The 20,664-nt window shown below is 55.0% G+C and overlaps 1 protein-coding gene across 2 annotated transcripts in view; it reads right to left on the bottom strand.

Moving 5' to 3' along the window:
- Positions 1–20,664, bottom strand: part of usf2l (upstream transcription factor 2, c-fos interacting-like) — a 568,951-nt gene that overhangs the window by 62,279 nt on the left and 486,008 nt on the right. For both annotated transcript variants that reach the window (XM_072468923.1, XM_072468924.1), the window contains one exon: positions 2,872–2,959. In XM_072468923.1, coding sequence (XP_072325024.1) covers positions 2,872–2,959 — 88 coding nt within the window. The remainder of the gene's footprint in view (positions 1–2,871; positions 2,960–20,664) is intronic.

The following is a 20,664-nucleotide window of genomic DNA, read 5'->3' as shown; positions in this document are numbered from 1 at the left end:
TACTACCTTTGAGGTCCTACTTTTTAGTTTAACTGCTAACTCCATAAATACAGCTTGTAGGACCTCGTCCCGTTTTTTACCTATATCGTTGGTGCCTATGTGCACCACGACAGCAGGCTGTTCACCCTCCCCCCAAGGATGTCCTGCAGCCGCTCCGAGATATCCTTGACCCTTGCACCAGGGAGGCAACATACCACAACTCCAACATATGGAGTTGGATGATCAGCCATGATCATAATGAATGGCAGAGCAGGCTCGAAGAGCCGAATGGCCTTCTCCCGCTGCTAATTTCTATCTTTGCATATAACTCACCAGGGTTCCTTAGGAACATCTCCCAAACCCAAGACGTCTTCCATCTCGAAGGACAAGGGAAAGCACGTAAGAATCTGTTTAACCCATCTCTCTGTCACACAGGAGGGTTACGAGTTATACTTCAGTGGGCCAGCATTTATTGCCCATTCCTAATTACCCTTCAGAAGGTGGTGGTGAGCTGCCTTTTTGAACTCATGGAGCCCCTGAGGTGTAGGTACACCCACAGTGCTGTTAGGGAGGGAGTTGCAGGGTTTTGACCCAGTGATAGTGAATGAATGGCCGATATATTTCCAAGTCAGGGTGGTGAGTGACTTGACGGGAACCTCCAGGTGGTGGGGGTCCCAATTATCTGCTGCCCTTGTCCTTCTAGATGGTAGTGGTTGTGGGTTTGGAAGGTGCTGCCGAAGGAGCCTTTGTGAGTTCCTCTTGCATCTTGTAGATGGTACACACGGCTGCCACTGTGCGTCGGTGGTGGAGGGAGTGAATGTTTGTGGAAGGGGGAGCAAGCAAGCAGGGCAGTTATGTCCTGGGTGGTGTTGAGCTTCTGGAGTGTTGGAGCTGCGCTCATCCAGGCAAGTGGAGAGCAATCCATTACACTCCTGACTTGTGCCTTGTAGATGGTGGACAGGCTTTGGGGGGGGGGGCAGGAGGTGAGTTACTCACTGCAGAATTCCCAGCCTCTGACCCACTCTTGGAGCCACACGATTTATATGGCTAGTCCAGTTAAGTTTCAGATCAATGGCCAAGCCAGGATGTTGGTGGCGGGGGATTCAGTGACTGCAATGCCATTGAATGTCATGCAGCGATAAGATTCTCTCTTATCGGAGATGGTTATTGCCTGGCACTTGTGGTGGCTGGAATATTCTTTGCTACTTGTCAGCCCAAGCCTGGATAGTGTCCAGGTCTTGCTGCATTTGGACATGGACTGCTTCATCTGCCAACATCCCCACTTCTGACCTTATGATGGCTGGAAGGTCATTGATGAAGCAACTGAAGATGGTTGGGCCTAGGAGTTCTTTGAGGAACTCCTGCAGTGATGTCTCAGGACTTCCTTTGTGCCAGGCATGACTCCAACTAATGGGGTGTTTCCCCCGATTCCCATTGACTCCAGTTTTGCTATGGATCCTTGATAGGTGTCCTGGAGCACAAGTCTTCAGTACTTTTGCCGGAATATTGTCAGGACCTATACCCTTTGCAGTATCCAGGGCATTCAGCCATTTCTTGATATCACATGGGAGTGAAGCTTATTGGCTGAAGACTGACACCTGTGATGCTGAGGACCTCCAGAGGAGACCGAGATGGATCATCCACTTCTGGCTGAAAACTAGAATGGGTGTTGACAGAACCTTAAAATTGGAGGCAGGTCATTCAGGGGGCAATGTCAGGAAGCATTCCCACATACAAAGTGGGGTGGAAATCTGGAATACTCTCTCCCACCAAAACCAATCAAGGCTGGAAAGGTCAATTGAAACTATCAAAGATGAGATCAATATGACGTGTGTTGGATAAGAGAGTTAAGGGTTACAGAATCCATGTGGGGAGTTGGAGTTAAGCTACAGATCAGACATCATCTGATAAAACAGCGGAACAGGGCCAAGGGATCTGACTGGGCCTCGTCCTGTTCCTGTGTAACAGGCTCGAGGGGATGACTGGGCCTCGTCCTGTTCCTGTGTAACAGGCTCGAGGGGGCTGAATGGGCCTCCTCCTGTTCCTGTGTAACAGGCTCGAGGGGATGACTGGGCCTCGTCCTGTTCCTGTGTAACAGGCTCGAGGGGGCTGAATGGGCCTCCTCCTGTTCCTGTGTAACAGGCTCGAGAGGCTGAATGTGGCTCCTCCTGTTCCTGTGTAACAGGCTCGAGAGGCTGAATGGGCCTCCTCCTGTTCCTGTGTAACAGGCTCGAGAGGCTGAGTGGGCCTCCTCCTGTTCCTCTGTAACAGGCTCGAGAGGCTGAATGGGCCTCCTCCTGCTCCTGTGTAACAGGCTCTAGAGGCTGAATGGGCCTCCTCCTGTTCCTGTGTAACAGGCTCGAGGGGATGACTGGGCCTCGTCCTGTTCCTGTGTAACAGGCTCGAGAGGGCGGAATGGGCCTCCTCCTGTTCCTGTGTAACAGGCTCGAGAGGCTGAATGTGGCTCCTCCTGATCCTGTGTAACAGGCTCGAGAGGGCGGAATGGGCCTCCTCCTGCTCCCGTGTAACAGGCTCGAGAGGCTGAATGTGGCTCCTCCTGATCCAGTGCAAAGTTCTGTGTTTCTCGACGCAGGGCTGGGAAGTCTTGAGCGGTTGTTGCCTAGTGAGGAACACGAGTGCGGCGCTTCTGTCACAAATACATGGCCGAAAGCAACCGGCGAGGGCAGAGTTTCCAGGACACAAGCCCGCGAGGCGGCCACTGTAATGCATCCCATCGGCCACTGGATTGCGGCGACGGGACATGGCACAGCGGCACCACAAGCTGGTCCTCTGGCTGGAGTTGCACAGTGAGGTAACCTGGCCGTCGCAGAGTGGGGGCTGTTGGCTACCACCCGTCCCCAGCCACTCGCAAAACCCCGTCCCTGGACTTACGGCGAGTACGGGTGCGTCCGGGGCGCGATAGTTCGCTGTGCTCCCGTCTGCAAGACATCCTGCGGCGTCATCATTACGTAGAACTGTCCTGGAAGCGGGAAAAGACACAGAGGTCAGAAATATATTCAGTTCTGACCCTCTGACAGTGCAGCGCACCCTCAGTACTGACCCTCTGACAGTGCAGCGCTCCCTCAGGACTGACCCTCTGACAGTGTAGCACTCCCTCAGTACTGACCCTCTGACAGTGCAGCACTCCCTCAGGACTGACCCTCTGACAGTGCAGCACTCCCTCAGTACTGACCCTCTGACAGTGCAGCACTCCCTCAGGACTGACCCTCTGACAGTGCAGCACTCCCTCAGTACTGACCCTCTGATAGTGCAGCACTCCCTCAGTACTGACCCTCTGACAGTGCAGCACTCCCTCAGTACTGACCCTCTGACAGAGCAGCACTCCCTCAGTACTGACCCTCTGACAGTGCAGCACTCCCTCAGTACTGACCCTTTGATAGTGCAGCACTCCCTCAGTACTGACCCTCTGACAGTGCAGCACTCCCTCAGTACTGATCCTCTGACAGTGCAGCACTCCGTCAGTACTGACCCTCTTGACAGTGCAGCACTCCCTCAGTACTGACCCTCCGATGGTGCGGCGCTCCCTCAGTGCTGACCCTCCGACAGTGCAGCACTCCCTCAGTACTGACGCTCCAACAGTGAAATGCTCCCTCACATCTGACCCCTGACAGTGTTGTACTCCCTCAGTAATAACCCTCCAACAGTACAGCGCTGCCTCAGTACTGACTCCCTGAAAGTGCAGCACTCCCTTAGTAGTGACCCTCTGACACTGCAGCATTCCCTCAGTACTGACCCTCTGACAGTGCAGCACTCCCTCAGTGGTGACCCTCCGACAGTGCAGTACTCCCACAATCCTGAACCACCGCCAGTGCAGTGTTTCCTCGGTACTGACTGCTCTGACAGTGCAGCACTCCCTCAGTACAGACCCTCTGACAGTGCAGTGCTCCCTCAGTACTGACCCTCTGACAGTGCAGTGCTCCCTCAGTACTGACCCTCTGACAGTGCAGCACTCCCTTAGTAGTGACCCTCTGACACTGCAGCACTCCCTCAGTACTGACCCTGTGACAGTGCAGCACTCCCTCAGTACTGACTCTCTGACTGTGCAGTGCTCCCTCAGTATTGACCCCCTGACAGTGCAGCACTCACTCAATCCTGACCCTCCAAGAATGCAAAGCTCCTTCAGTACTGACCCTCCAACAATGCGATGCTCCCTGGGGACTGACACTCCAACAGTGAAACGCTCCCTTAGTACTGACCCCTGACAGTGCAGTGCTCCCTCAGCACTGACCCTCTGACTGTGCAGTGCTCCCTCAGTACTGATTGCCTGACAATGCAGCACTCCCTCAGTACTGACTTCCTGAAAGTGCAACACTCCCTCAGTGGTGACCCTCCGACAGTGCAGCACTCCCTCGGTACTGACCCCTCTGACAGTGCAGCACCCCCTTAGTCCTGACCGTCTGAGAGTGCAGTGCTCCCTCAGTTCTGACCCTCTGACAGTGCAGCACTCCCTCACTACTGACCCTCTGACAGTGCAGCACTACCTCAGTACAGACCCTTTGACAGTGCAGCACTCCCTCAGTACTGACCCTGTGACAGTGCAGCACTCCCTCAGTACAGACCCTTTGACAGTGCAGCACTCCCTCAGTACTGACCCTCTGACAGTGCAGCACTCCCTCAGTACAGACCCTCTGACAGTGCAGCACTCCCTTAGTACTGACCCTCTGACAGTGCAGCACTCCCTCTGTACTGACCCTGTGACAGTGCAGCACTCCCTCAGTACTGACTCTCTGACTGTGCAGTGCTCCCTCAGTATTGACCCCCTGACAGTGCAGCACTCACTCAATCCTGACCCTCCAAGAATGCAAAGCTCCTTCAGTACTGACCCTCCAACAATGCTATGCTCCCTGGGGACTGACACTCCAACAGTGAAACGCTCCCTTAGTACTGACCCCTGACAGTGCAGTGCTCCCTCAGCACTGACCCTCTGACTGTGCAGTGCTCCCTCAGTACTGATTGCCTGACAATGCAGCACTCCCTCAGTACTGACTTCCTGAAAGTGCAACACTCCCTCAGTGGTGACCCTCCGACAGTGCAGCACTCCCTCGGTACTGACCCCTCTGACAGTGCAGCATTCCTTCAGTACTGTCCCTCTGACAGCGTAGCACTTCCTCTGTACAGATCCTCTGACAGTGCAGCACTCCCTTAGTCCTGACCGTCTGAGAGTGCAGTGCTCCCTCAGTTCTGACCCTCTGACAGTGCAGCACTCCCTCAGTACTGACCCTCTGACAGTGCAGCACTCCCTCAGTACAGACCCTTTGACAGTGCAGCACTCCCTCAGTACTGACCCTCTGACAGTGCAGCACTCCCTCAGTACAGACCCTCTGACAGTGCAGCACTCCCTTAGTACTGACCCTCTGACAGTGCAGCACTCCCCAGTACTGATCCTCTGTCAGTGCAGCATTCCTTCAGTACTGACCCTGACAGCGCAGCACTCTCTCAGTACTGACCCTCTGACAGTGCAGCAGTCGCTCAGTATTGACCCTCTGACAGTGCAGCACGCCCTCAGTACAGACCCTTTGACAGTGCAGCACGCCCTCAGTACTGACCCTCCGACGGTGCAGCACTCCCTCAGTACTGACCCTCTGACAGTGCAGACGCCCTCAGTACTGACCCTTTGACAGTGCAGCACGACCTCAGTACTGACCCTTTAACATTGCAGCACTCCCTCAGTACTGACCCTCCGACGGTGTAGCACGCCCTCAGTACTGACCCTCTCATATACCTAGTTAACTCATATTTCTTTCAGGTTGAAGAGCCTCGTTTTGGGTGACAGTAAAAGTCACTACACATTATGATCACTCTTTCCAGAGTATTGTTTCATTGTCAAGTTATTAACAGACTTCCACTTATTGCAGAAATTACCAACAGTGCGAGGGTTTAGCGATCATGAAAGCGGAAAAGGACGGGGCCCTTTTATCCCGAAAAGTGAATGCGGAGGGAGTGAAGTGATCGAGTCCTTAAAATTTGGAACGGGGTTTCAATAGGGTCGTCGGAGAGAAGAGGTTTTCACTTGCATTGGGGGGGGGGGGGGGGTGGAGACCACAACAAGGGCCATCAATATTCGACTGTGACTAATAAATGAAATGGGGAATTTAGGAGAAACCGCTTTACCCAAGGAGTGGGGAGAATGTGGGACTCACTCCCACAGGGAGTGGTGAGAATGTGGGACTCACTCCCCACAGGGAGTGGGGCGAATGTGGAACTCGCTCCCACAGGGAGTGGTGAGAATGTGGGACTTGCTTCCACTGGGAGTGGGGAGAATGTGGGACTCGCTCCCACACGGAGTGGTGAGAATGTGGGACTTGCTCCCACTGGGAGTGGGGAGAATGTGGGGCGCGCTCCCACTGGGAGTGGGGAGCATGTGGGACTCGCTCCCACTGGGAGTGGGGAGAATGTGGGACTTGCTCCCACTGGGAGTGGGGAGAATGTGGGACTCGCTCCCACAGGGAGTGGTGAGAATGTGGGACTTGCTCCCACTGGGAGTGGGGAGAATGTGGGACGCGCTCCCACTGGGAGTGGGGAGAATGTGGGACTCGCTCCCACAGGGAGTGGGGAGAATGTGGGACTTGCTCCCACTGGGAGTGGGGAGAATGTGGGACTCGCTCCCACAGGGAGTGGTGAGAATGTGGGACTTGCTCCCACTGGCAGTGGGGAGAATGTGGGACGCGCTCCCACTGGGAGTGGGGAGAATGTGGGACTCGCTCCCCACAGGGAGCGGGGAGAATGTGGGACACTCACACAAGGAGTGGGGAATGTGGGACACACTCTCACAAGGAGTGGGGAATGTGGGACACACTCTCACAAGGAGTGGGGAATATGGGACACACTCTCACAAGGAGTGGGGAATGTGGGACACAATCTCACAAGGAGTGGGAAATGTGGGACACACTCACAAGGATTGGGGAATGTGGGACACTCTCACAAGGAGTGGGGAATGTGGGACACACTCTCACAAGGAGTGGGGAATATGGGACACACTCTCACAGGGAGTGGGGAATGTGGGACACACTCACACAGGGAGTGGGGAGAAGGTGGACAGACTCTCACAGGGAGTGGGGAGAATCTGGACAGACTCTCACAAGGAGTGGGGAATGTGGGACACACTCTCACAATGAGTGGGGAATGTGGGACACACTCTCACAGGTAGTGGGGAGAATGTGGACACACTCTCACAAGGAGTGGGGAATGTGGGACATACTCTCACAAGGCGTGGGGAATGTGGGACACACTCTCACAAGGAGTGGGGAATGTGGGACACACTCTCACAAGGAGTGGGGAATGTGGGACATACTCTCACAGGGTGTGGGGAATGTGGGACACAGTCTCACAGGGAGTGGGGAGAATGTGGGACACACACTCACAGGGAGTGGGGAGAATGTGGGACACACTCTCATAAGGAGTGGGGAATGTGGGACACACTCTCACAGGGAGTGGGGGAAATGTGGGACACACTCTCATAGCGAGTGGGGAATGAGGGACACACTCTCACAAGGAGTGGGGAATGTGGACAAACTCTCACAAGGAGTGGGGAGAATGTGGGACACACTCTCACAAGGCGTGGGGAATGTGGGACACACTCTCACAAGGAGTGCGGAATGTGTGACACACTCTCACAAGGAGTGGGGAATGTGGGACACACTCTCATAGCGAGTGGGGAATGTGGGACACACTCTCACAACGCGTGGGGAATGTGGGACACACTCTCATAGCGAGTGGGGAATGTGGGACACACTCTCACAAGGCGTGGGGAATGTGGGACACACTCTCATAGCGAGTGGGGAATGTGGGACACACTCTCATAGCGAGTGGGGAATGTGGGACACACTCTCATAGCGAGTGGGGAATGTGGGACACACTCTCACAAGGCGTGGGGAATGTGGGACACACTCTCATAGCGAGTGGGGAATGTGGGACACACTCTCACAAGGCGTGGGGAATGTGGGACACACTCTCATAGTGAGTGGGGAATGTGGACACACTCTCACAAGGCGTGGGGAATGTGGGACACACTCTCACAAGGAGTGCGGAATGTGTGACACACTCTCACAAGGAGTGGGGAATGTGGGACACACTCTCATAGCGAGTGGGGAATGTGGGACACACTCTCACAACGCGTGGGGAATGTGGGACACACTCTCATAGCGAGTGGGGAATGTGGGACACACTCTCACAAGGCGTGGGGAATGTGGGACACACTCTCATAGCGAGTGGGGAATGTGGGACACACTCTCATAGCGAGTGGGGAATGTGGGACACACTCTCATAGCGAGTGGGGAATGTGGGACACACTCTCACAAGGCGTGGGGAATGTGGGACACACTCTCATAGCGAGTGGGGAATGTGGGACACACTCTCACAAGGCGTGGGGAATGTGGGACACACTCTCATAGTGAGTGGGGAATGTGGACACACTCTCACAAGGCGTGGGGAATGTGGGACACACTCTCACAAGGAGTGGGGAATGTGGACACACTCTCACAAGGCGTGGGGAATGTGGGACACACTCTCACAAGGAGTGGGGATAATGTGGGACACACTCTCACAAGGAGTGGGGAGAACGTGGGACACACTCTCACAAGGAGTGGGGAATGTGGGACACACTCTCACAAGGAGTGGGGAATGTGGGACACACTCGCACAAGGAGTGGGGAGAACGTGGGACACACTCTCACAAGGAGTGGGGAATGAGGACACACTCTCACAAGGAGTGGGGAGAATGTGGGAGACACTCTCACAAGGAGTGGGGAATGTGGGACACACTCTCACAAGGAGTGGGGAGAATGTGGGACACACTCTCATAGCGAGTGGGGAATGTGGGACACACTCTCACAAGGAGTGGGGAGAATGTGGGACACACTCTCATAGCGAGTGGGGAATGTGGACACACTCTCACAAGGAGTGGGGAATGTGGGACACACTCTCACAAGGCGTGGGGAATGTGGGACACACTCTCACAAGGAGTGGGGAATGTGTGACACACTCTCACAAGGAGTGGGGAATGTGGACACACTCTCATAGCGAGTGGGGAATGTGGGACACACTCTCACAAGGCGTGGGGAATGTGGGACACACTCTCATAGCGAGTGGGGAATGTGGGACACACTCTCACAAGGCGTGGGGAATGTGGGACACACTCTCATAGCGAGTGGGGAATGTGGGACACACTCTCACAAGGCGTGGGGAATGTGGGACACACTCTCATAGCGACTGGGGAATGTGGGACACACTCTCACAAGGCGTGGGGAATGTGGGACACACTCTCATAGCGAGTGGGGAATGTGGACACACTCTCACAAGGCGTGGGGAATGTGGGACACACTCTCACAAGGAGTGGGGAATGTGGACACACTCTCACAAGGAGTGGGGAGAATGTGGGACACACTCTCACAAGGCGTGGGGAGAACGTGGGACACACTCTCACAAGGAGTGGGGAATGTGGGACACACTCTCACAAGGAGTGGGGAATGTGGGACACACTCTCACAAGGAGTGGGGAGAACGTGGGACACACTCTCACAAGGAGTGGGGAATGTGGACACACTCTCACAAGGAGTGGGGAGAATGTGGGAGACACTCTCAAAAGGAGTGGGGAATGTGGGACACACTCTCACAAGGAGTGGGGAGAATGTGGGACACACTCTCATAGCGAGTGGGGAATGTGGGACACACTCTCACAAGGAGTGGGGAGAATGTGGGACACACTCTCATAGGGAGTGGGGAATGTGGGACACACTCTCATAGGGAGTGGGGAATGTGGGACACACTCTCACAAGGCGTGGGGAATGTGGGACACACTCTCATAGCGAGTGGGGAATGTGGGACACACTCTCCCAAAGAGTGGGGAATGTGGGACACACTCTCATAGCGACTGGGGAATGTGGGACACACTCTCACAAGGCGTGGGGAATGTGGGACACACTCTCATAGCGAGTGGGGAATGTGGACACACTCTCACAAGGCGTGGGGAATGTGGGACACACACTCACAAGGAGTGGGGAATGTGGACACACTCTCACAAGGAGTGGGGATAATGTGGGACACACTCTCACAAGGAGTGGGGAGAACGTGGGACACACTCTCACAAGGAGTGGGGAATGTGGGACACACTCTCACAAGGAGTGGGGAATGTGGGACACACTCTCACAAGGAGTGGGGAGAACGTGGGACACACTCTCACAAGGAGTGGGGAATGTGGACACACTCTCACAAGGAGTGGGGAGAATGTGGGAGACACTCTCACAAGGAGTGGGGAATGTGGGACACACTCTCACAAGGAGTGGGGAGAATGTGGGACACACTCTCATAGGGAGTGGGGAATGTGGACACACTCTCATAGGGAGTGGGGAATGTGGGACACACTCTCACAAGGCGTGGGGAATGTGGGACACACTCTCATAGCGAGTGGGGAATGTGGGACACACTCTCCCAAAGAGTGGGGAATGTGGGACACACTCTCACAAGGAGTGGGGAGAATGTGGGACACACTCTCACAAGGCGTGGGGAATGTGGGACACACTCTCACAAGGCGTGGGGAATGTGGGACACACTCTCACAAGGAGTGGGGAGAATGTGGTCACACTCTCACAAGGCGTGGGGAATGTGGGACACACTCTCACAAGGAGTGGGGAGAATGTGGGACACACTCTCACAAGGAGTGGGGAGAATGTGGGAGACACACTCACAAGGCGTGGGGAATGTGGGACACACTCTCACAAGGAGTGGGGAGAATGTGGGACACACTCTCACAAGGAGTGGGGGAAATGTGGGACACACTCTCATAGCGAGTGGGGAATGAGGGACACACTCTCACAAGGAGTGGGGAGAATGTGGGACACACTCTCATAGTGAGTGGGGAATGTGGGACACACTCTCACAAGGAGTGGGGAATGTGGGACACACTCTCACAAGGAGTGGGGAATGTGGACAAACTCTCACAAGGATTGGGGAGAATGTGGGACACACTCTCACAAGGCGTGGGTAATGTGGGACACACTCTCACAAGGAGTGGGGAATGTGTGACACACTCTCACAAGGAGTGGGGAATGTGGACACACTCTCATAGCGAGAGGGGAATGTGGGACACACTCTCACAAGGCGTGGGGAATGTGGGACACACTCTCATAGCGAGTGGGGAATGTGGGACACACTCTCACAAGGCGTGGGGAATGTGGGACACACTCTCATAGCGAGTGGGGAATGTGGGACACACTCTCACAAGGCGTGGGGAATGTGGGACACACTCTCATAGCGAGTGGGGAATGTGGGACACACTCTCACAAGGCGTGGGGAATGTGGGACACACTCTCATAGCGAGTGGGGAATGTGGACACACTCTCACAAGGCGTGGGGAATGTGGGACACACTCTCACAAGGAGTGGGGAATGTGGACACACTCTCACAAGGAGTGGGGAGAATGTGGGACACACTCTCACAAGGCGTGGGGAATGTGGGACAGACTCTCACAAGGAGTGGGGATAATGTGGGACACACTCTCACAAGGAGTGGGGAGAACGTGGGACACACTCTCACAAGGAGTGGGGAATGTGGGACACACTCTCACAAGGAGTGGGGAATGTGGGACACACTCTCACAAGGAGTGGGGAGAACGTGGGACACACTCTCACAAGGAGTGGGGAATGTGGACACACTCTCACAAGGAGTGGGGAGAATGTGGGAGACACTCTCACAAGGAGTGGGGAATGTGGGACACACTCTCACAAGGAGTGGGGAGAATGTGGGACACACTCTCATAGGGAGTGGGGAATGTGGACACACTCTCATAGGGAGTGGGGAATGTGGGACACACTCTCACAAGGCGTGGGGAATGTGGGACACACTCTCATAGCGAGTGGGGAATGTGGGACACACTCTCCCAAAGAGTGGGGAATGTGGGACACACTCTCACAAGGAGTGGGGAGAATGTGGGACACACTCTCACAAGGCGTGGGGAATGTGGGACACACTCTCACAAGGCGTGGGAAATGTGGGACACACTCTCACAAGGAGTGGGGAGAATGTGGTCACACTCTCACAAGGCGTGGGGAATGTGGGACACACTCTCACAAGGAGTGGGGAGAATGTGGGACACACTCTCACAAGGAGTGGGGAGAATGTGGGACACACTCTCACAAGGCGTGGGGAATGTGGGACACACTCTCACAAGGAGTGGGGAGAATGTGGGACACACTCTCACAAGGCGTGGGGAATGTCGGACACACTCTCACAAGGCGTGGGGACTGTGGGACACACTCTCACAAGGAGTGGGGAGAATGTGGGACACACTCTCATAGCGAGTGGGGAATGTGGACACACTCTCACAAGGAGTGGGGAGAATGTGGGACACACTCTCATAGGGAGTGGGGAATGTGGACACACTCTCATAGGGAGTGGGGAATGTGGGACACACTCTCACAAGGAGTGGGGAGAATGTGGGAGACACTCTCACAAGGAGTGGGGAGAATGTGGGACACACTCTCACAAGGAGTGGGGAATGTGGACACACTTTCACACGGAGTGGGGAGAATGTGGGACACACTCTCACAAGGCGTGGGGAATGTGGGACACACTCTCATAGCGAGTGGGGAATGTGGGACACACTCTCACAAGGCGTGGGGAATGTGGGACACACTCTCATAGCGAGTGGGGAATGTGGACACACTCTCACAAGGCGTGGGGAATGTGGGACACACTCTCACAAGGCGTGGGGAATGTGGGACACACTCTCACAAGGAGTGGGGAGAATGTGGGACACACTCTCATAGGGAGTGGGGAATGTGGACACACTCTCATAGGGAGTGGGGAACGTGGGACACACTCTCATAGGGAGTGGGGAACGTGGGACACACTCTCACAGGGAGTGGGGAATGTGGGAGACACTCTCATTGCGAGTGGGGAATGTGGGACACACTCTCACAAGGAGTGGGGAATGTGGGACACACTCTCACAAGGAGTGTAGAATGTGGGACATACTCTCACAAGGAGTGGGGAATGTGGGACATACTCTCACAAGGAGTGGGGAATGTGGGACACACTCTCACAAGGCGTGGGGAATGTGGGACACACTCTCACAAGGAGTGGGGAATGTGGGACACACTCTCACAAGGCGTGGGGAATGTGGGACACACTCTCACAAGGAGTGGGGAATGTGGGACACACTCTCATAGCGAGTGGGGAATGTGGGACACACTCTCACAAGGAGTGGGGAGAATGTGGGACACACTCTCACAAGGAGTGGGGAAAATGTGGGACACACTCTCATAGCGAGTGGGGAATGTGGGACACACTCTCACAAGGAATGGGGAGAATGTGGGACACACTCTCATAGCGAGTGGGGAATGTGGACACACTCTCACAAGGAGTGGGGAATGTGGGACACACTCTCACAAGGAGTGGGGAGAATGTGGGACACACTCTCACAAGGAGTGGGGAAAATGTGGGACACACTCTCATAGCGAGTGGGGAATGTGGGACACACTCTCACAAGGAGTGGGAAGAGTGTGGGACACAATCTCATAGGGAGTGGGGAATGTGGACACACTCTCATAGGGAGTGGGGAATGTGGGACACACTCTCACAAGGCGTGGGGAATGTGGGACACACTCTCATAGCGAGTGGGGAATGTGGGACACACTCTCACAAGGAGTGGGGAGAATGTGGGACACACTCTCACAGCGAGTGGGGAATGTGGGACACACTCTCACAAGGAGTGGGGAATGTGGGACACACTCTCACAAAGAGTGGGGAGAATGTGGGACACACTCTCACAAGGAGTGGGGAATGTGGACACACTCTCACAAGGAGTGGGGAGAATGTGGGACACACTCTCACAAGGCGTGGGGAATGTGGGACACACTCTCACAAGGAGTGGGGAATGTGGACAAACTCTCACAAGGAGTGGGGAGAATGTGGGACACACTCTCACAAGGCGTGGGGAATGTGGGACACACACTCACAAGGAGTGGGGAATGTGTGACACACTCTCACAAGGAGTGGGGAATGTGGACACACTCTCATAGCGAGTGGGGAATGTGGGACACACTCTCACAAGGCGTGGGGAATGTGGGACACACTCTCATAGCGAGTGGGGAATGTGGGACACACTCTCACAAGGCGTGGGGAATGTGGGACACACTCTCATAGCGAGTGGGGAATGTGGGACACACTCTCACAAGGCGTGGGGAATGTGGGACACACTCTCATAGCGAGTGGGGAATGTGGGACACACTCTCACAAGGCGTGGGGAATGTGGGACACACTCTCATAGCGAGTGGGGAATGTGGACACACTCTCACAAGGCGTGGGGAATGTGGGACACACTCTCACAAGGAGTGGGGAGAATGTGGGACACACTCTCACAAGGAGTGGGGAGAATGTGGGACACACTCTCATAGAGAGTGGGGAATGTGGGACACACTCTCACAAGGAGTGGGGAGAATGTGGGACACACTCTCATAGCGAGTGGGGAATGTGGACACACTCACACAAGGAGTGGGGAATGTGGGACACACTCTCACAAGGCGTGGGGAATGTGGGACACACTCTCATAGCGAGTGGGGAATGTGGGACACACTCTCCCAAAGAGTGGGGAATGTGGGACACACTCTCACAAGGAGTGGGGAGAATGTGGGACACACTCTCACAAGGCGTGGGGAATGTGGGACACACTCTCACAAGGCGTGGGGAATGTGGGACACACTCTCACAAGGAGTGGGGAGAATGTGGTCACACTCTCACAAGGCGTGGGGAATGTGGGACACACTCTCACAAGGAGTGGGGAGAATGTGGGACACACTCTCACAAGGAGTGGGGAGAATGTGGGACACACTCTCACAAGCCGTGGGGAATGTGGGACACACTCTCACAAGGAGTGGGGAGAATGTGGGACACACTCTCACAAGGCGTGGGGAATGTCGGACACACTCTCACAAGGCGTGGGGACTGTGGGACACACTCTCACAAGGAGTGGGGAGAATGTGGGACACACTCTCATAGCGAGTGGGGAATGTGGACACACTCTCACAAGGAGTGGGGAATGTGGACACACTCTCACAAGGAGTGGGGAGAATGTGGGACACACTCTCACAAGGCGTGGGGAATGTGGGACAGACTCTCACAAGGAGTGGGGATAATGTGGGACACACTCTCACAAGGAGTGGGGAGAACGTGGGACACACTCTCACAAGGAGTGGGGAATGTGGGACACACTCTCACAAGGAGTGGGGAATGTGGGACACACTCTCACAAGGAGTGGGGAGAACGTGGGACACACTCTCACAAGGAGTGGGGAATGTGGACACACTCTCACAAGGAGTGGGGAGAATGTGGGAGACACTCTCACAAGGAGTGGGGAATGTGGGACACACTCTCACAAGGAGTGGGGAGAATGTGGGACACACTCTCATAGGGAGTGGGGAATGTGGACACACTCTCATAGGGAGTGGGGAATGTGGGACACACTCTCACAAGGCGTGGGGAATGTGGGACACACTCTCATAGCGAGTGGGGAATGTGGGACACACTCTCCCAAAGAGTGGGGAATGTGGGACACACTCTCACAAGGAGTGGGGAGAATGTGGGACACACTCTCACAAGGCGTGGGGAATGTGGGACACACTCTCACAAGGCGTGGGAAATGTGGGACACACTCTCACAAGGAGTGGGGAGAATGTGGTCACACTCTCACAAGGCGTGGGGAATGTGGGACACACTCTCACAAGGAGTGGGGAGAATGTGGGACACACTCTCACAAGGAGTGGGGAGAATGTGGGACACACTCTCACAAGGCGTGGGGAATGTGGGACACACTCTCACAAGGAGTGGGGAGAATGTGGGACACACTCTCACAAGGCGTGGGGAATGTCGGACACACTCTCACAAGGCGTGGGGACTGTGGGACACACTCTCACAAGGAGTGGGGAGAATGTGGGACACACTCTCATAGCGAGTGGGGAATGTGGACACACTCTCACAAGGAGTGGGGAGAATGTGGGACACACTCTCATAGGGAGTGGGGAATGTGGACACACTCTCATAGGGAGTGGGGAATGTGGGACACACTCTCACAAGGAGTGGGGAGAATGTGGGAGACACTCTCACAAGGAGTGGGGAGAATGTGGGACACACTCTCACAAGGAGTGGGGAATGTGGACACACTTTCACACTGAGTGGGGAGAATGTGGGACACACTCTCACAAGGCGTGGGGAATGTGGGACACACTCTCATAGCGAGTGGGGAATGTGGGACACACTCTCACAAGGCGTGGGGAATGTGGGACACACTCTCATAGCGAGTGGGGAATGTGGACACACTCTCACAAGGCGTGGGGAATGTGGGACACACTCTCACAAGGCGTGGGGAATGTGGGACACACTCTCACAAGGAGTGGGGAGAATGTGGGACACACTCTCATAGGGAGTGGGGAATGTGGACACACTCTCATAGGGAGTGGGGAACGTGGGACACACTCTCACAGGGAGTGGGGAATGTGGGAGACACTCTCATTGCGAGTGGGGAATGTGGGACACACTCTCACAAGGAGTGGGGAATGTGGGACACACTCTCACAAGGAGTGTAGAATGTGGGACATACTCTCACAAGGAGTGGGGAATGTGGGACATACTCTCACAAGGAGTGGGGAATGTGGGACACACTCTCACAAGGCGTGGGGAATGTGGGACACACTCTCACAAGGAGTGGGGAATGTGGGACACACTCTCACAAGGCGTGGGGAATGTGGGACACACTCTCACAAGGAGTGGGGAATGTGGGACACACTCTCATAGCGAGTGGGGAATGTGGGACACACTCTCACAAGGAGTGGGGAGAATGTGGGACACACTCTCACAAGGAGTGGGGAGAATGTGGGACACACTCTCACAAGGAGTGGGGAAAATGTGGGACACACTCTCATAGCGAGTGGGGAATGTGGGACACACTCTCACAAGGAATGGGGAGAATGTGGGACACACTCTCATAGCGAGTGGGGAATGTGGACACACTCTCACAAGGAGTGGGGAATGTGGGACACACTCTCACAAGGAGTGGGGAGAATGTGGGACACACTCTCACAAGGAGTGGGGAAAATGTGGGACACACTCTCATAGCGAGTGGGGAATGTGGGACACACTCTCACAAGGAGTGGGAAGAGTGTGGGACACACTCTCATAGGGAGTGGGGAATGTGGACACACTCTCATAGGGAGTGGGGAATGTGGGACACACTCTCACAAGGCGTGGGGAATGTGGGACACACTCTCATAGCGAGTGGGGAATGTGGGACACACTCTCACAAGGAGTGGGGAGAATGTGGGACACACTCTCACAGCGAGTGGGGAATGTGGGACACACTCTCACAAGGAGTGGGGAATGTGGGACACACTCTCACAAAGAGTGGGGAGAATGTGGGACACACTCTCACAAGGAGTGGGGAATGTGGAAACACTCTCACAAGGAGTGGGGAGAATGTGGGACACACTCTCACAAGGCGTGGGGAATGTGGGACACACTCTCACAAGGCGTGGGGAATGTGGGACACACTCTCACAAGGAGTGGGGAATGTGGACAAACTCTCACAAGGAGTGGGGAGAATGTGGGACACACTCTCACAAGGCGTGGGGAATGTGGGACACACACTCACAAGGAGTGGGGAATGTGTGACACACTCTCACAAGGAGTGGGGAATGTGGACACACTCTCATAGCGAGTGGGGAATGTGGGACACACTCTCACAAGGCGTGGGGAATGTGGGACACACTCTCATAGCGAGTGGGGAATGTGGGACACACTCTCACAAGGCGTGGGGAATGTGGGACACACTCTCATAGCGAGTGGGGAATGTGGGACACACTCTCACAAGGCGTGGGGAATGTGGGACACACTCTCATAGCGAGTGGGGAATGTGGGACACACTCTCACAAGGCGTGGGGAATGTGGGACACACTCTCATAGCGAGTGGGGAATGTGGACACACTCTCACAAGGCGTGGGGAATGTGGGACACACTCTCACAAGGAGTGGGGAGAATGTGGGACACACTCTCACAAGGAGTGGGGAGAATGTGGGACACACTCTCATAGAGAGTGGGGAATGTGGGACACACTCTCACAAGGAGTGGGGAGAATGTGGGACACACTCTCATAGCGAGTGGGGAATGTGGACACACTCACACAAGGAGTGGGGAATGTGGGACACACTCTCACAAGGCGTGGGGAATGTGGGACACACTCTCATAGCGAGTGGGGAATGTGGGACACACTCTCCCAAAGAGTGGGGAATGTGGGACACACTCTCACAAGGAGTGGGGAGAATGTGGGACACACTCTCACAAGGCGTGGGGAATGTGGGACACACTCTCACAAGGCGTGGGGAATGTGGGACACACTCTCACAAGGAGTGGGGAGAATGTGGTCACACTCTCACAAGGCGTGGGGAATGTGGGACACACTCTCACAAGGAGTGGGGAGAATGTGGGACACACTCTCACAAGGAGTGGGGAGAATGTGGGACACACTCTCACAAGGCGTGGGGAATGTGGGACACACTCTCACAAGGAGTGGGGAGAATGTGGGACACACTCTCACAAGGCGTGGGGAATGTGGGACACACTCTCACAAGGCGTGGGGAATGTGGGACACACTCTCATAGCGAGTGGGGAATGTGGGACACACTCTCACAAGGAGTGGGGAGAATGTGGGACACACTCTCACAGCGAGTGGGGAATGTGGGACACACTCTCACAAGGAGTGGGGAATGTGGGACACACTCTCACAAAGAGTGGGGAGAATGTGGGACACACTCTCACAAGGAGTGGGGAATGTGGACACACTCTCACAAGGAGTGGGGAGAATGTGGGACACACTCTCACAAGGCGTGGGGAATGTGGGACACACTCTCACAAGGAGTGGGGAATGTGGACAAACTCTCACAAGGAGTGGGGAGAATGTGGGACACACTCTCACAAGGCGTGGGGAATGTGGGACACACACTCACAAGGAGTGGGGAATGTGTGACACACTCTCACAAGGAGTGGGGAATGTGGACACACTCTCATAGCGAGTGGGGAATGTGGGACACACTCTCACAAGGCGTGGGGAATGTGGGACACACTCTCATAGCGAGTGGGGAATGTGGGACACACTCTCACAAGGCGTGGGGAATGTGGGACACACTCTCATAGCGAGTGGGGAATGTGGGACACACTCTCACAAGGCGTGGGGAATGTGGGACACACTCTCATAGCGAGTGGGGAATGTGGGACACACTCTCACAAGGCGTGGGGAATGTGGGACACACTCTCATAGCGAGTGGGGAATGTGGACACACTCTCACAAGGCGTGGGGAATGTGGGACACACTCTCACAAGGAGTGGGGAGAATGTGGGACACACTCTCACAAGGAGTGGGGAGAATGTGGGACACACTCTCATAGAGAGTGGGGAATGTGGGACACACTCTCACAAGGAGTGGGGAGAATGTGGGACACACTCTCATAGCGAGTGGGGAATGTGGACACACTCACACAAGGAGTGGGGAATGTGGGACACACTCTCACAAGGCGTGGGGAATGTGGGACACACTCTCATAGCGAGTGGGGAATGTGGGACACACTCTCCCAAAGAGTGGGGAATGTGGGACACACTCTCACAAGGAGTGGGGAGAATGTGGGACACACTCTCACAAGGCGTGGGGAATGTGGGACACACTCTCACAAGGCGTGGGGAATGTGGGACACACTCTCACAAGGAGTGGGGAGAATGTGGTCACACTCTCACAAGGCGTGGGGAATGTGGGGCACACTCTCACAAGGAGTGGGGAGAATGTGGGACACACTCTCACAAGGAGTGGGGAGAATGTGGGACACACTCTCACAAGGCGTGGGGAATGTGGGACACACTCTCACAAGGAGTGGGGAGAATGTGGGACACACTCTCACAAGGCGTGGGGAATGTCGGACACACTCTCACAAGGCGTGGGGACTGTGGGACACACTCTCACAAGGAGTGGGGAGAATGTGGGACACACTCTCATAGCGAGTGGGGAATGTGGACACACTCTCACAAGGAGTGGGGAATGTGGACACACTCTCACAAGGAGTGGGGAGAATGTGGGACACACTCTCACAAGGCGTGGGGAATGTGGGACAGACTCTCACAAGGAGTGGGGATAATGTGGGACACACTCTCACAAGGAGTGGGGAGAACGTGGGACACACTCTCACAAGGAGTGGGGAATGTGGGACACACTCTCACAAGGAGTGGGGAATGTGGGACACACTCTCACAAGGAGTGGGGAGAACGTGGGACACACTCTCACAAGGAGTGGGGAATGTGGACACACTCTCACAAGGAGTGGGGAGAATGTGGGAGACACTCTCACAAGGAGTGGGGAATGTGGGACACACTCTCACAAGGAGTGGGGAGAATGTGGGACACACTCTCATAGGGAGTGGGGAATGTGGACACACTCTCATAGGGAGTGGGGAATGTGGGACACACTCTCACAAGGCGTGGGGAATGTGGGACACACTCTCATAGCGAGTGGGGAATGTGGGACACACTCTCCCAAAGAGTGGGGAATGTGGGACACACTCTCACAAGGAGTGGGGAGAATGTGGGACACACTCTCACAAGGCGTGGGGAATGTGGGACACACTCTCACAAGGCGTGGGAAA

Source organism: Scyliorhinus torazame, chromosome 12 (genome assembly GCF_047496885.1).
Source record: "Scyliorhinus torazame isolate Kashiwa2021f chromosome 12, sScyTor2.1, whole genome shotgun sequence".
Classification (NCBI taxonomy): domain Eukaryota; kingdom Metazoa; phylum Chordata; class Chondrichthyes; order Carcharhiniformes; family Scyliorhinidae; genus Scyliorhinus; species Scyliorhinus torazame.
Note: the sequence above shows the minus strand (reverse complement) of the source record. Positions and strands in the feature narration are given on the sequence as shown.